The sequence below is a fragment of the Ctenopharyngodon idella genome, chromosome 21 (genome assembly GCF_019924925.1).
Source record: "Ctenopharyngodon idella isolate HZGC_01 chromosome 21, HZGC01, whole genome shotgun sequence".
NCBI lineage: Eukaryota > Metazoa > Chordata > Actinopteri > Cypriniformes > Xenocyprididae > Ctenopharyngodon > Ctenopharyngodon idella.
The window spans coordinates 8,568,990-8,585,040 of NC_067240.1; the positions used below are offsets into that span (position 1 = coordinate 8,568,990).

The following is a 16,051-nucleotide window of genomic DNA, read 5'->3' on the forward strand; positions in this document are numbered from 1 at the left end:
GAGGCTTCGTTACTTCATAAGTGTTTGGAAATGTTTTAAACATTTCAAAGGTTCACCACTGGGGGGCATGACTTTGGCAGTTTGATACACGCTCCGAACCACTGATTCAAAAAAGATTTGTAAAGCTTCGGAGCTTCATGAAGCAGTGTTTTGCAATCGCCCATCACTAGATATTGTTGAATAAAGTCATTACTTTTTTTTTTTTTTTTGGCGCACAAAAAGTATTCTCGTCGCTTCGTAACATTAAGGTTGAACCACTGTAGGTTGAACCATTGAACTGTTTTAAATGTGTCTTTAGTGGCTTTCTGGACATCTGAAAGTGTTAATTATCTCACTGAGCCATCGGATTTTATTAAAAATATCTTAATTTGTGTTCCGAAGATGAACGAAGGTCTTTGGAACGATATGAGGGTGAGTAATTAATGACAGAATTTTCATTTTTGGGTGAACTAAACCTTTAATTAGTATCATTACTGACTGATAGCTCATATGACAATGTATAGGTAGAAATACACATTTAAAAAAAATATATATATATAATAACAAAAAGTAGAAAAGTCTAGTACTCTCATCTCTGTTTAACAGATTTCACCATATGAAATCCATTCTGCAGAATTCCAAGATTTTCTCCCAAAATCAGCTTAGTCATCAGGCTACAAAACCACTGAAGCATCACACAGTGTAATCCAGCACAGCATAAGCCATTGACCCTGTCAGCAGCTGATCATATTTAACATTTACTGCAATCCTTTCATTACTTAAATCCTATTTAAATGAATTGAGCCCATCGTGATGCCTTTTATGAAAGAACTTCAAAAGCATACAAGCAAGCATTAAAGTCAACTTGCACTCTAAAACATGCATACAGCTGCATATCCTATATGTAAAAATTATATCACAATATTTATCACTTTATTTTGATTTAATTATTATTTTAGTCAGTTTTTCATCTTAAAACAATCATATTTCAGTTTTTCATGACCATGAGAGGCACTCAAACTGACACTAATGAGTTTATTTGTTGCAAGACTTTTATGTAAATATCCTATCTATCACATGTGACTGCACTTTGCTCTGCTCACATCTGGCACATTAAACCCATTTATGTACAAAAGATATGATGTACAAATGATATGGCCCCCTTTAAATACATATTTTCATGTGAAAGCCCTTCTAGATAGAGTCTAGATGGATGACGGTTCCTTATGTGTCGTAACTCCTCCTGCTTCCGGACCCGGCTGTCAGTTTCTCTCGCTTCTTTTTCAATTTGAGAAATGACAGGCCCAGTGCGGACTACTCTTAGCCTCTTAATGTCACCTGCTAAGCTGACACCAGCCTTGGGTATAAAGGGCTTTCATAGGGATATGAGTAATGCTCCGCATGCGGCAGCTGTCTGCGTCGGGAGGTTTGAAAGCTGGACTCCTCAAACTTGAGAATGTGGCTCGGCTTCTGCAGTGTGAAGGCTGAAATGAGGGGCGGGCATGTGGAAACGCATGTGACTGTGAAAAAGAGGGCATGTGGCAGAAAGAAAGGTGGGAAAACAAGAGTGAAGGAGAGGAAGGGAGAAAGAGAGAGGAGGAGGAGGAAGAACAGAGACACACGGTCTGTGTAAATGTAATTGGTTGCTTTGTATTTCAGTGCCACCCACAGATTCAGATGTAGCGTTTTTTTATCTTTCCAGTCCAAGAGGAAGGATGTGGGAGAATGATGGATTTAAGGGTGAAAAAGGGACAAACAGAGACATGGAGACAAATAGAAATATGAAATGAAGACGGACAAAGATTAATGAGAAAGGCAAAAAGAAAGATAGTATTTGATAGATGCTATTCATTATAAATTCTACCATCAGCATGACAATTGTGAAAAGTGACTGGTCAGCATTACTTTTACCATTTTTAATCTCTTTTTTACAGTAATGAGGCAATAAAAAACTGCATGTACAATAATTATAAATAATTTAAATAAAAAATACTATAGCATGTCTCATCTACTATAATAAAATAATTTTAAAAAGTAAAATTGTTTAAAAATAGTATAGCATGTCACACTGCATGCCATAACTACCCAGGTCTGCATGTGTTTTTATTAAATATAATGGAAATTATCCCCATTAGAATATGAAAACAGCTTGGATTGGTTCGAATTACAGACTCATGAATAACAGTGATGCAAATCATCAGCTCGATAACCTCAAGAGATGTTCGAAACCTCATTCATACCACAGCATCAAAGTAAGCACTAATTTGACACTTAATTCACAGGCGGCTATAAAGGGAGTGTCAGAGACAGAGTGAGCGAGAAAAACTGCAAAATGAACGTCATGACGCTTCCCACAGGAAATATTTGTCACCACTGGTCCATTGTAAACAGCAGGAATTCAAAGAGACAGAAAGAGAAACACTAATTAGTTTGGGCCTGAGGGGGTATCATCAGTAACAATCGATAACACCAACTGAGAATCATGGGAAATGATTTAACCAATCAGAACAGCCGATTAAGATTTTAATATATAATGAGGCCAGTATAACCAAAGAAACTTCGGAGGTTCACTTTTCATAAGCACATATTGACGCCTTGATAATAAATGAACAACAGCTTATTCTGTTTCGCATACGGTGGCTTTGGCACTCGCGACTGTGTAAATCTCAGAGTGAGTCATTGCTTTTCGGGAAGCTGATTCAGTCTTGTAGGAGACATGACGGATGAGTCCTTAATACGCTGCGGCTGAACCTGTTTTTGCCACACAGACAAATATTTGCAGTCACCAACACATGCATTCATACCTTTAATGTATCCAATGAACCTGTTCTGCACAATATACTGCCCACACGTAATCACATACATTCCCCACGCATGGAAAACCCACTCCGATCTCAATATTGCAACCTCCTCCACAGAAGCTGTCACACACCCTGGAATCGTTCCACAGGAATCCCTGGTGGATTGCAGTCGCCCTCAGCTTTCCTGACGTAACATACAACAACATGACACTTGTGACAGCACTTTAAATTATTCAGTTTCACCATTAACAGGTTGTGTTGAACCAGGTCATTCTCACCCGTTCCATAACAAGCATCCTCCAATGTGAGAGGGTTAATTGGAGTGCCAGTTCAGTCTGAAGAGCCACATACTTGACCTGAAGAGTGGGGGGATGCAGAGACGAGCAAGGGCAGATGATACTTTACCTGACGGTGTATAAATAGCTAACGACATAGTGCTTCTGTCGTAACAAATGCCCCTGCTTTCAACTTGCTTTAGATGCGTATCATTATAGTACAGCTCTTTTCTGAAACCTATAACAAGCATAGTGCCTACATAGGCCGCTTACTACTTAGGCAGCATCCTAACCAGTTTTGGGGAAAGTTACTTTTAAAAGTAACATATAACAATATTGCGTTACTCCCTAAAAAAGTAACTAATTGTGTTACTTGGTTACTTTTTATGGAAAGAAATGCATTATGTTTTCTCACCTGGGCTCATCTTGTTTGTTTGGTTGTTTGTTTGTTTTTATAACAACAAAAAGTTATATTTTTGGCAAATGTAAAGGCCCTTTCAAAAGTGAAATGAATAACTTCTGCGTCGGACCTACGCCGCAGCCTCTGCACCATGGGCTATGCGTCTGTTTTCATTTATACTTCTGCGTCGTTGTCCGCATTGACGTACATGCAGACCACTAGGAGGCAGTGTCTGCGGTCATGTTGAGGATCAAGGCAAAAGCCGAAGAAGCAGCAGCTTGTCATGTACGTTGTCAGAGAAGCTTACAAATAGAAGCGGTAGAGAAGCGGCAAATAGGTAACAACTTTTGTTGCAGTTTGACTGTATGTGTCCCCTGAAACAGAGTGTTTTTTCATTCATATGGAAGTTAAAAACGCTTGCTCTTCTCCGATTGCTCCACGCCAGTTTTTTGACCTAAGGGAGGGGTTCTAGCAGACCAATCGCAGCGCTTGCGGTCCGCGTAGAATTGACACGTTGTTACATTTTTGAAGAGGTGCATGTCAGGCTATGGCGTACACTCGACGCAGAAGTATAAATCAGCCTTTAAGCCTCAGGCTGTAGAAAATGCAAATTCACGCCTGTACAGTAGAGGGCGCAGCTCAAACAAACAAGCCTTTCAGCTGTGCTGCCATTTTGGAATACAGAAGAATAGGACACAGGAGAAGAAGTAAATGAGCAAATGTATGCTCACATTTAGTCTAAAACTAGTCTACAATAACCATCATGTTTACACAGCGCACACAACGTCCTGCACTCACTCCCGATTTCTCTCAACATGAGGACAGGAGAGATGTCAGTCAATAAATAGGAAAACAAAGTAACTCACATTACTTATTTGAAAAAAGTAACTCAGATATTTACTTTACTATATATATATATATATATATATATATATATAAAACATTAAAATAAAATCCGTTCTTGCGCACTAAATTTTTACACTGCTTCTTTTTTCTGTTAGGTCTTTGATTAACATCAGCTTGACATCCCAAGCTGAGGGAATTATCATATTAATAAAATATCAGAAGAAATACAGGAAGATAAGAAGGAAGGAAGGGGAGCAAAAAAGAGGGAGGGGAAGAAAATGGATAATGGGTAAAGTAAGAAAGAGAAAAAAGAGAGAGAGGAGCCACTAAGTGAAGATGAAATAATAAAAGGAAGTCAGCATGCTTCTAGACATGTGACTGAAAAAAAATGAAGGTGAGCAAGAAGAGGAAAAACTATGGAAATGTGTGTGTGTGTTTTGAAGCTGGAGTGTAGGAATGCATCATGATTAAATTAACTTGATTAAAAAAACATGATTAACAAAATACATTACCATAATGCATCCAGATGTCTGTAATTCTCATTACTTATAATAGTAATTCCATATAGATTCTCATTACTCTAATATACACTATATTGCCAAAAGTATTGGGACACCCCTCCAAATCATTGAATTCAGGTGTTCCAGTCACTTCCATGGCCACAGGTGTATAAAATCAAGCACCTAGGCATACAGACTGCTTCTACAAACATTTGTGAAAGAATGGGTCACTCTCAGGAGCTCAGTGAATTCAAGCGGTACCGTGATAGGTTGCCACCTGTGCAATAAGTCCATTCGTGAAATTTCCTCGCTACTAAATATTCCACGGTCAACTGTTAGTGGTATCATTCCATAAGTGGAAGCAATTGGGAATAACAGCAACTCGAAGTGGTACGAAGTGGTAGGCCACGTAAAATCACAGAGCGGGGGTCAGCGCATGCTGAGGCGCACAGTGCGCAGAAGTCACCAACTTTCTGCAGAGTCAATAGCTACAGACCTCCAGACTTCATGTGGCCTTCAGATTAGCTCAAGAACAGTGCGTAGAGAGCTTCATGGAATGGGTTTTCATGGCTGAGCAGCTGCATCTAAGCCTTACATCACCAAGTGCAATGCAAAGCGTCGGATGCAGTGGTGTAAAGCACGCCGCCACTGGACTCTAGAGCAGTGGAGACGTGTTCTCTGGAGTGACAAATCATGCTTCTCTGTCTGGCAATCCGACGGATGAGTCTGGGTTTGGCGGTTGCCAGGAGAACGGTACTTGCCTGACTGCATTGTGCCAAGTGTAAAGTTTGGTGGAGGGGGGATTATGGTGTGGGGTTGTTTTTCAGGGGTTGGGCTTGGCCCCTTAGTTCCAGTGAAAGGAACTCTTAATGCTTCAGCATACCAAGACATTTTGGACAATTTCATGCTCCCAACTTTGTGGGAACAGTTTGGGGATGGCCCCTTCCTGTTCCAACATGACTGCGCACCAGTACACAAAGCAAGGTCCATAAACACATGGATGAGCGAGTTTAGTGTGGAGGAACTTGACTGGCCTGCACAGAGTCCTGACCTCAACCCGATAGGACACCTTTGGGATGAATTAGAGCGGAGACTGCGAGCCAGGCCTTCTCGCCAACATCACTGCCTGACCTCACAAATGCGCTTCTAGAAGAATGGTCAAAAATTCCCATAAACACACTCCTAAACCTTGTGGAAAGCCTTCCCAGAAGAGTTGAAGCTGTTATAGCTGCAAAGGGTGGGCCAACTCCATATTAAACCCTATGGATTAAGAATGGGATGTCATTAAAGTTCATGTGCACGTAAAGGCAGGCATCCCAAAACTTTTGGAAATATAGTGTATCTTTTTTGCCACTACAGTAATGATTTTTAGAAGGAAGGGGGTGACAGTAAAGACATTTGTAAAGACATTCACATTAAATTTCTATATTAAACAAATGCTGTTTGAACTATTTATCAAATAATTATTAAATAAATGTATCACGGTTTCCACGAATATATATGAGACAGCAACACAATTCTTGAGCATCAAATCAGCATAATATAATGATTTCTGAAGGATCATGTGACACTGACGACTGGAGTAATGGATACTGAAAATTCAATTATTCAAATTGTAATAATACATTACAAAATTATTTTTTACTGTATTTTTGACTAAATAAATGTCTTAGAATAAGAAACTTCTTTCAAAAATATTTAAAAAAATCGTACCGACCAAAACTTTTGAACAGTATTTTATCTACAGTATTTTTCTTTTCATACATTCCAAACCTGTTTTTGTCTATAAAATGAAAGTCAATTGGGTCCAAAACAACATTTAACCCAAAGTACTTTCATTCTATGCCAAAAAAGAAAGTAAGTCATAAAGGTTTGGTACAACAGGATCCTTTAGAGCAGTGCTCTTTCTTTTAGCAGTGTTACAAAAGCAGCACATAAAAGCATGGACACAGTAGGAGGGAACGAAATCCATGACACTGTACTCACACATTTCCACACAGCAGGCATTCATGCATGAAACATACACACACACTAGAAAATTCACACTCAAAGACATTCTCAAACACAGCGGCATCATAATGCAGTAAACTACTGTACAAGTGCTGTTAAATGCCATAAATGCCATGTGATTAATTTAAACTAGGTTGCTTTTTTTGTTTACACAAAATGCAACATAGTTTAAATTAATCACATGGCATTTATGGCATTTAACATCAGTTGTTTAGAATCGAGAGTGCAGGTTTCAAATCATCCACGTCAACCAACTCCCATTGAGATGAAAGCAAACAGATTGCTTTCTCCAGGTAATATATTATAATTAAATATGAAATGATTTAGGTAAACTGATTGTCTAGACTGCAACATCTTCTTTTTAAGACACTTCTTCGTGGCAAACACTTCACTGGCATTTTTCCCAGAGATCCTTGTGCATTTAATTCAGGCAGGTCCTTGAGAACTATTCTAAGGTGAGTGGATAACATGCATTTAATATGAGCCCGGGGACAACTGAACAATCAAGCATTGCTGATTCCACTGACTTGTTTCTTTGACACATTTTCCTCTGTTATATTCTGAGCTAGAAAAAACAGCAGCACAGCTAATGGCATGTTCTTGTAGTGCATGTTTGCACTGCATATGGGACCTGCGCTTCAGACCACAGATTAAAATGTCACCCTCCTCCCTCTTCCACGGTGTGAGAGCCGGGCTTAATGATGCCTGGAACCCTCCTTCGCCCAGAGCGTACCCTCTCTTCAACTCTCGCTCTACCCTCTTCTCTCTCTCTTGCATAACAGCAGAGACAACAATGTCAAAGGCGTAATCGCAGAGTGTCAGAGTCATCCTGAGAACTGCATTATCTCAAACGGTCAGACTAATTACAGGACACGGTCTCATCTCCGCTACCAGATAATAAATAGAGCAGGAAGTGAAGAGGGAGATGCAGCATGTACCAACTGACTTAATGTATATAAGAAGTGGAGTCTCCTCAAAAAGATGTACAATTAATGATGTTAAAACTGTAAGGCAGACAATTTAATGGTTTTGCATAGTGGGAGGTATTATCTAGGATTTGTTCTTCTGGCATTTGGATTAAATTGGATTAGTTAAGTTTTACCTACTGAAAAAAGGAATAGTTCAACCACAAACAAAAAATCTGTCATTATTTACTCACCCTCATGTCGTTCCAAATCTGTACGCTGTTATTTTTTCTGTGAAACACAAAATGAGAAATTTTGAGACAGGGATAGTCGCAGGTCTTAACGGGTGTGCCGAAAGGTACACAATGCTACAACAGAAATTAACCCCACATCCTAACAGGCAGCTTTAGCGACCAATTGTAAGAGACAGGGATAGCTGCAGGTCGGAGTAATGAGCATGTCGAAAGGTGAATTGCTACAACAGAAACTAACCCCTAAACCTACCCCATACCCTGACAGACAGCTTTCGCAACCAATGATAAAGACCTTTATCCACGCCCAACCTTTCGTCACGCCCATCACTCCAACCTGCAGATACCCACACTTGAAATGTAAAGACCTTTCGACGCGCCCCAACCTTTCGTCACGCCCATTACTCCATTACTCCAACCTGCAGATACCCACACTTGAATTGAATTGTAATTGTATTGAATTGTCAAGGCCTTTTGACATGCCCCAACCTTTCATCACGCCCATTACTCCGTTATTCCAACCTGCAGACACCCACACTTGAATTGAATTGTAATTGAATTGAATTATAAAGGCCTTTTGACATGCCCCAACCTTTCGTCACGCCCATTACTCCGTTATTACAACCTGCAGACACCCACACTTGAATTGAATTGTAATTGAATTGAATTATAAAGGCCTTTTGACACGCCCATTACTCCATTACTCCAACCTGCAGATACCCACACTTGAATTGTAAAGACCTTTCTACACACCCCAACCTTTCGTCACGCCCATTACTCCAACCTGCAGATATCCACACTTGAATTGAATTGTAATTGAATTGAATTGTCAAGGCCTTTTGACACGCCCCAACCTTTCGTCACGCCCATTACTCCAACTTGCAGATACCCACTTGAAATGTAAAGACCTTTCGACATGCCCCAACCTTCGTCACGCCCATTACTCCAACCTGCAGATACCCACACTTGCATTGTAAAGACCTTGACACACCCCAACCTTTCGTCACGCCCATTACTCCGTTACTCCAACCAGCAGATACCCACACTTGCATTGTAAAGACCTTTCGACACGCCCCAACCTTTCGTCACGCCCATTACTCCATTACTCCAACCAGCAGATACCCACACTTGAATTGTAAAGACCTTTCGACACGCCCCAACCTTTCGTCACGCCCATTACTCCATTACTCCAACCTGCAGATACCCACACTTGCATTGTAAAGACCTTTCGACACGCCCCAACCTTTCGTCACGGCCATTACTCCAACCTGCAGATACCCACACTTGAATTGAATTGTAATTGAATTGAATTGTCAAGGCCTTTTGACACGCCCCAACCTTTCATCACGCCCATTACTCCGTTATTCCAACCTGCAGATACCCACACTTGAATTGTAAAGACCTTTTGACACGCCCCAACCTTTCGTCACGCCCATTACTCCAACCTGCAAATACCCACACTTGAATTGTAAAGACCTTTCGACATGTCCCAACCTTTCGTTATACCCATTACTCCAACCTGCAGATACCCACACTTGAATTGTAAAGACCTTTCGTCACACCCATTACTCCAACCTGCAGATACCCACACTTGAATTGTAAAGACCTTTCGACATGTCCCAACCTTTCGTTACACCCATTACTCCAACCTGCAGATACCCACACTTGAATTGTAAAGACCTTTCATCACACCCATTACTCCAACCTGCAGATACCCACACTTAGAAATGTTGAGGTATCTTAATGAAGGTTTTTTCTATTCATTGATCACATGAAAAGAGCTGCAGCAGAGTAGATTTTTAGTGAATAGTTAGTTACATTTCAGTTTGTTAATCACAGAAAGCAATGAATAATTTCCACAAAAATAACTGTTTTCAACACTGATAATAATAATTTAAAAAAAAAGTATATTAGAATGATTTCTTGATTTAAGAGGATCATGTTACAATGAAGACTGGAGTAATGGTGCTGAAAATTCAGTTCTGCCATCACAGGAATAAATTATTTTGTAATTAATATATAAAAATACAGTTTTACTGTATTTTAATCAAATAGCATGCTGTTAATTGGCTGAGTGGATTTGGTTATTGACTGATGGTAATATCAAATTTGCCAAATATTGTCTGATATATTGGTTAGCTGTTAACATAACCTTTATAGACTACTACTTTTTTAAAAAAAACTTGTTTTTAACCTAATTGTCATGAACTGTCATATTAAAAATGTCTTTTTTGGTTAAGCATGTTATTGTTGAAAGCAGACCAGTGTGACCAGGGTAGCTATGATGGGTTTCTATGCAAAATCAGCATGTTCATAACATACCTTATACTAAAAACTTGATTTTTTTTTTTCATTTAAGATGTTCACTAGCTGATCCAAATTAGCTGCTGTTTCAGCAGGGTTTAAAAATGATTTAAATGTCGACCCAATGTCTCATTTGGCTGGTGCCACAAAAAAATCCCTAAAGCTATATATGAAAATCTTTATAAATTCCCTGCTTTGATATTTAATATGAATATACAAGCTATTTTTAATATGCTGAAAGGAGGGTGGCAACAGGGTTACAGCTCTAGATCTTTCCTGGGAAACTATAAGTATATCTGAAATGCCAGCATTCGGCAGATTTATCCAAGGCCCAAAGATCAATGAGTCAGATCTCATCAGCCTGCAATGTGCTGACCAAAAACACACTGAAAAAAGCCCCACTTCCCACTCAATATCTGAGATGCTTCCTTAAAAGGTCCCACATTGGTCAATGAATTTCTGTCTGTTTTGAGTGCCACAGTGATTATGCTGCATGGGACTTACAAAGCTACAATTGACAGCAGCCTCAAGGCTGTCAAAGAGGTCAAATGCAACATTTCTCATATGTTTCTTTTGAAAACCGAATAGCCTTTTTTCTGTCTAAGACAAGACCTGACAAGCACCGATTCAACATGTTCAATCATTGAAAACAAGGTTCGACAGATGCCGATAGAGGTAACGCACTGATCCGACAAAACCCAACAAAGTGTCTGTTGCCATCTGTCGTGCCGTGTAAACTGGCTTTTACAGTGTGGATGTTTTAAAAAGTTCACACCACACTGCAGTGGGTCAATCATCCGAACTCATAACAGCGTTACATCTCACTGAATGCTCAACCACTACACAACATTCAGTTTGGCAGTGATTTTGAGACACGTCTGACTGCTTATCCCTTAATAACATCTTCATCTAATTCTGATATCCCTATTTTACATCTTGCTGCGGTCACACACTATAAACAGCAAAGGAATAACAACTTGATCTCTGCATGTTGTGGTACATTTGTATAAAAAAAAGACAAATTCAAACCTCAACTAAAACTAAGATTCACAAAATAGAAATATGCATGTATTTGTCGAGATGAGACGGCATGATAGCCAATGACTCAGCCTCTCAGCTCATAAATCAGAGTGGATGAGCATCAAGTGGAACTCTGCAGATCACTCATGAGTAGCATACAAACACTGTACAGACCAGGCTCTCCATGCTGACCCACTGGCCCTGAAAGCATTCAGCCTAAAAATGACTCAGACAAAGTAAAATAAATAAATGAAGACCAACAGGAAGAACCCATTACATAAGCCATATGAAGTGATTTTGAGCAGAAAATAAAAAATTATTGCTACACAACTAGGGCCATTAGTTCAAACCTGAGTAAGCCAGAGAAAACCACTACAAATGCATGATGTGGCCAAGCTGAGAAGAATTTAAGAGTAGTGCAGGTTGAGAGCAGGAGTACTTCCTGTTCTTTAGCGTGTCGGAGTGGGCCGGGGGGCTATTGATCCTGTGCGTACTCACAGAACATGGTCCACCTACAGATTTTGGTTTTGAACAGCTCAGTGGTCATGACCCAGTGTCTGGAGAAAGAGAAGATTACCAGAGACTGCCTTCACAACGAGCAATATTCCCCCGGACAATGACGAATCCAGGGGATGAAAAGGATGTTCAATAGTAAGTCAGCACAAAGAGTGCACGTTATTTCAGTCTGTGTTGAGAATGACTGGCTTACGACATAAAAGCTATTTCTCTGACAGATGTCTAATCCTAACGTGACAGTGTTTTAAATTTGGCTTCGCCTGACAATTACTCTACAGCACAACACCTCTTTCTTTGCTCAAAATCACTATAATTTACAGCCTATAATAACAGTAACAACTGCCCCAGGCCAATGACTAATTCCTTTGCAAATGAGCGGTTTCTTCCAGCAGGGCACAGGTTCCACATCTGAAGTCTAAACGCTGTCTGATTACGCCAATGCAACTTGCTTTGATTTTCATTCAAGGCAGTTTTATGGCCCCTTTATTTTGATAGAGACAAACCCTAGAGAGCAGTGGTTCTCAACTTTTTTTTTTTGACACCAAGACCCTCTATTAACTGACAACATTTGAAGACCCCCAGCTGCTCATTTTTGAATAGTTTACAGTTTTTATTACATGTATTACATGACTTTTCTAGTTTGTAATTACAGGGGGTTGTTTTTTACTCACTTAATATGGAGCCCCATACATGACATGCAATAAAAATATGTATATCATGGCCACACATTAAAAATTTGTTCCGATAACTTACATTTTGCACACTATATAATAATTAGTTTCCTTATTTTACCAAAATGTGCGCACAATATAATAATTCGTTCCCTCGTTTTACTATGGCCACATTGTAATAATTTGTTCCATTATTTTAGTTAAATCAAAACAAATTAGTACAACGTGGCCATGATTTACTAAATAAAGTGAACAAATTAAGTTGTGGGAACTAATTCTTAATTGATGGCCACAATCTAACTAAAACAAGGGGATGAATTATTAAATCATGGCCACAATATATATATTTTTGTTTGCATGTCATGTGCGGTGCTCCATACTATGAGCAATTTCTACCTGATAAAATATTACAGAGCTTGACAAAATGTATACATTTGTTTATAGTCATGATTTAAAAATTAAATGACTTTTGATTGTATTAATTCCCAAGACTTTCCCAGGTCTAGGAAACACACTTTTAATATTCCCTCATTCGGTATATCCAGGTTGTCCAAGATCATGAGAACCTTCATATTGTAAATAAAAACCAATTAAAATAAGAAATATGATTACAGCTTACACCTTGATTGTTAGCAGTTTTAACTTATTTTAAACCGAGTTTTGTCTTATTTAAAATCATTTTGTCATCTTGCGGCCCCCTTAGAAGTGTGCTGAGGCCCCCTAGTGGGTCCCGGGCCCTCTGGTTGAGAACCACTGCCCTAGAGCTAATCACCTAGAGACTTTCACCAATTAATTGATCATAATTAATCAAAAAACATTCATATGTTCAGCATACAGCATGTAGATTACTCATGCATTAAACTGAATATTGTTAATATTGGATTATTCAAAAATATATCTATTCATGCCGTTAACATGTTGCGTCTGCTTAGGATGATGTCTATCGTTCTCTGATACATCGGTCATTTCTACTCAGCATGCAAAGCTGTTTGCACAGATATACCTGCCCTGCATACTGAATAGCCACTCGTTCAGGCTTATGACACACACACGTAAATGCAGCGAAGTAAAGGAATGCCATCTCATTTATCACATAAAACCATGTCTGAATGCTGTACGTCTTTAGTCGACAAGGTCATTTTAATGACCTCTATCTACAAGGAATGACAGTGCCAGAGTTTACTGTATCTGTTCGAATGCAACAATCACAATCCATTCTGTATATGAACATTATGGATGCAATGACTTACAGCATCCCTGAGGCACCAGGCCCAGACATTAGGGTGAGAAGGTGAACCACCTGCCATCTTATGAATTATGACAGACGTGATACACATGAGAGCTAAACAGAGACTAGTTATGTAAGAATATAGGCAAGAATAGTGCTCAATCAATATTGGTTTTTCATGAATAATAATGAAAACAAGCTGCTATGTTGTCTTAAAATAACATGTTGATTTAATGCTTGCGGTGACTATGTCATTCTCTTGGTTACAATACTCAGTTTTGCTATGACAATATAATTCACTGTGACACAGAAACACCAGGCACAGCACAAGTCAGTCACGGATGATTGACAGATCGAGTCAGTCTCGTGCACACTTGCCCGGTGAAGGACGCTGTCAATGCTTTGATCTACATTCGAGACAGATGAGTAGATGACTTTTTAAGCAGCCCTGCTGGAAAATCCATCTTAAGCTGTTAGCTGGTCCAACATGGTCTATACTGACCATCAGCATTGGCTAGACCAACAAAACAGCTGGTCAAGCAGACATTTGGAATAAGATGGAAGTTTAAAATGGATTTTGCAACAGCATTCTCACATCTATTCATAGTTATTAGAGTTAATTTAGGAAATAAACAGTTTAATCTGGGTGTAACAGTTTTTCTACAGTTAATAGTAAATAATAAAATGAATTCATGAATAAATATATTAATTAAGTTATGGGACCCTTTAATTAAAGGGATAGTTCACCCAAAAAAAAAAAAAAACATGTTTTTTTTATCCACTGAATACAAAAAGATACATTTTGAAGAATTTTTTTTTTTTGTATTTGTGACTGAACATGTCAAGGATGCAAAACCACTATAATAGTATCATCAAAATATTATTAAAAAATAAAAATAAATAAATAAAAAAAGTCACTATAAATATTCACTTGATTACTGAATCACCGAGATGTACACTTGAGAGCCATATGATTCAATGAAAAGATTCGGCACAAACGAATCTTTCACGAATCGGACATTCCGAATTTTGTCATGTACTCTGATTAAAAATATATATAAATAAATAAATTAAGATTTACCCTTCACACAATCGGTATCTTATTGCTCTATAAGACTTTTATGATACTTTTATCATGATGTTTTCATTAGACTTGACATCTTCAGTCACCAGCCTTTGCATATAAAATACATAGCCTAGATGTTTCCCGCCAGCGAAACAGTCATACAGGTCTGAGGGAAAGTAAATAATGACAGAACTGGCATTTCGGGTGAATTATCATTGAATATTCACAAGCTACAGATAAACGAAATGGTAACTTTAACAAATACACACGTATTTGTAACATCCATGTTCAAAATGACCCGTCTGCGCAACCAAATATCACGACTGACCTTTCTTTTCACACATGAATGAGAGAGTTAAGATCCCTGTTTTGTAACTTCAGTGGCAGCGCGCGCAGAGCTCTGAAGCCACACGTACGAATGCAGAGCTGAGCTGATGGGCTTCATGCAGTGAATGACCCAAAACGAGTTGATAAAAGCAGACACTCACCTAACTTTGGCCGCCACCGAAGAAATCGCATCATTTCTCAGATTCTTCCTTTTGGATACTGCAGTTCCCATGCTGGCATGGAAACAACGCTTGCAAGAAAACAGCACATTCCAGATGTCAAAGCATTGAAGAAAACGCGTGGGGAAAAAAGGATGGGACAGGTTGCTTTTAGAATGCGGATCCTTTGGCGTTCACATGAAGTACTGTTTATGTCATAACGCAAAATTTGAAGGTGATGCGGGACAGAGGATGCTGCCGTCTCCTCTTGCTAGTGTCAACTAGTTGAAGAAAAAACACACGCACGAGCAGGTCCCTCCCCTCCTCTCTCTCCCTCTCTTCATTGAGATGAGAAAGACACGATGGCTTGAACGAAGAGTGTTTATGGTAGTGTGTGAGGGTCCAAACAGGAAACCCAGTGGGACCATATATGGAGCGACCACTCCCCCAATTCCACCCACTCGTTCAGCGGTAATGCCAGGTACAGAATGAGCCGGAGTGACCGGAACACATGCATAAATACTGCATTTCTCATTAACAGAGTCATAATGCTTTAAGGGCATTAAATAGTTCAATAATGGCGCAACACTTACTGTGCATAATGTTTATCTATGGAACAATATTTCTATCTATGTCATACAACCCTGCTTCATGTGCTTGAATCTAGATTGTCTATATAGTCTTTAAACCTTATTCAATATTATTGCATTAAGTTACACCAAATCAGGTAGAAATAGCCCATTGACCTATCCAGTTCTTTAAATAAAAATTCTCACCTCACATTTCCATATTTG

General features: G+C 39.1%; 1 protein-coding gene across 7 annotated transcripts in view; it reads right to left on the bottom strand.

Annotated features, from left to right (window-relative positions):
* The window catches only part of LOC127503973 (NMDA receptor synaptonuclear signaling and neuronal migration factor-like), a 48,961-nt gene extending 33,263 nt beyond the window's left edge, over positions 1-15,698 (bottom strand). For 2 of the 7 annotated variants that reach the window (XM_051878256.1, XM_051878254.1), the window contains exon 1: positions 15,261-15,684. In XM_051878256.1, the coding sequence (XP_051734216.1) occupies positions 15,261-15,331 (71 nt within the window). In that variant the 5' untranslated portion in view covers positions 15,332-15,684. Of the gene's footprint in view, positions 1-15,260 lie in introns of all 7 variants that reach the window. The other 5 variants (XM_051878260.1, XM_051878259.1, XM_051878255.1 and 2 more) reach the window with 5 other exon arrangements.
* Between the last annotated feature and the right edge of the window lie 353 nt (positions 15,699-16,051).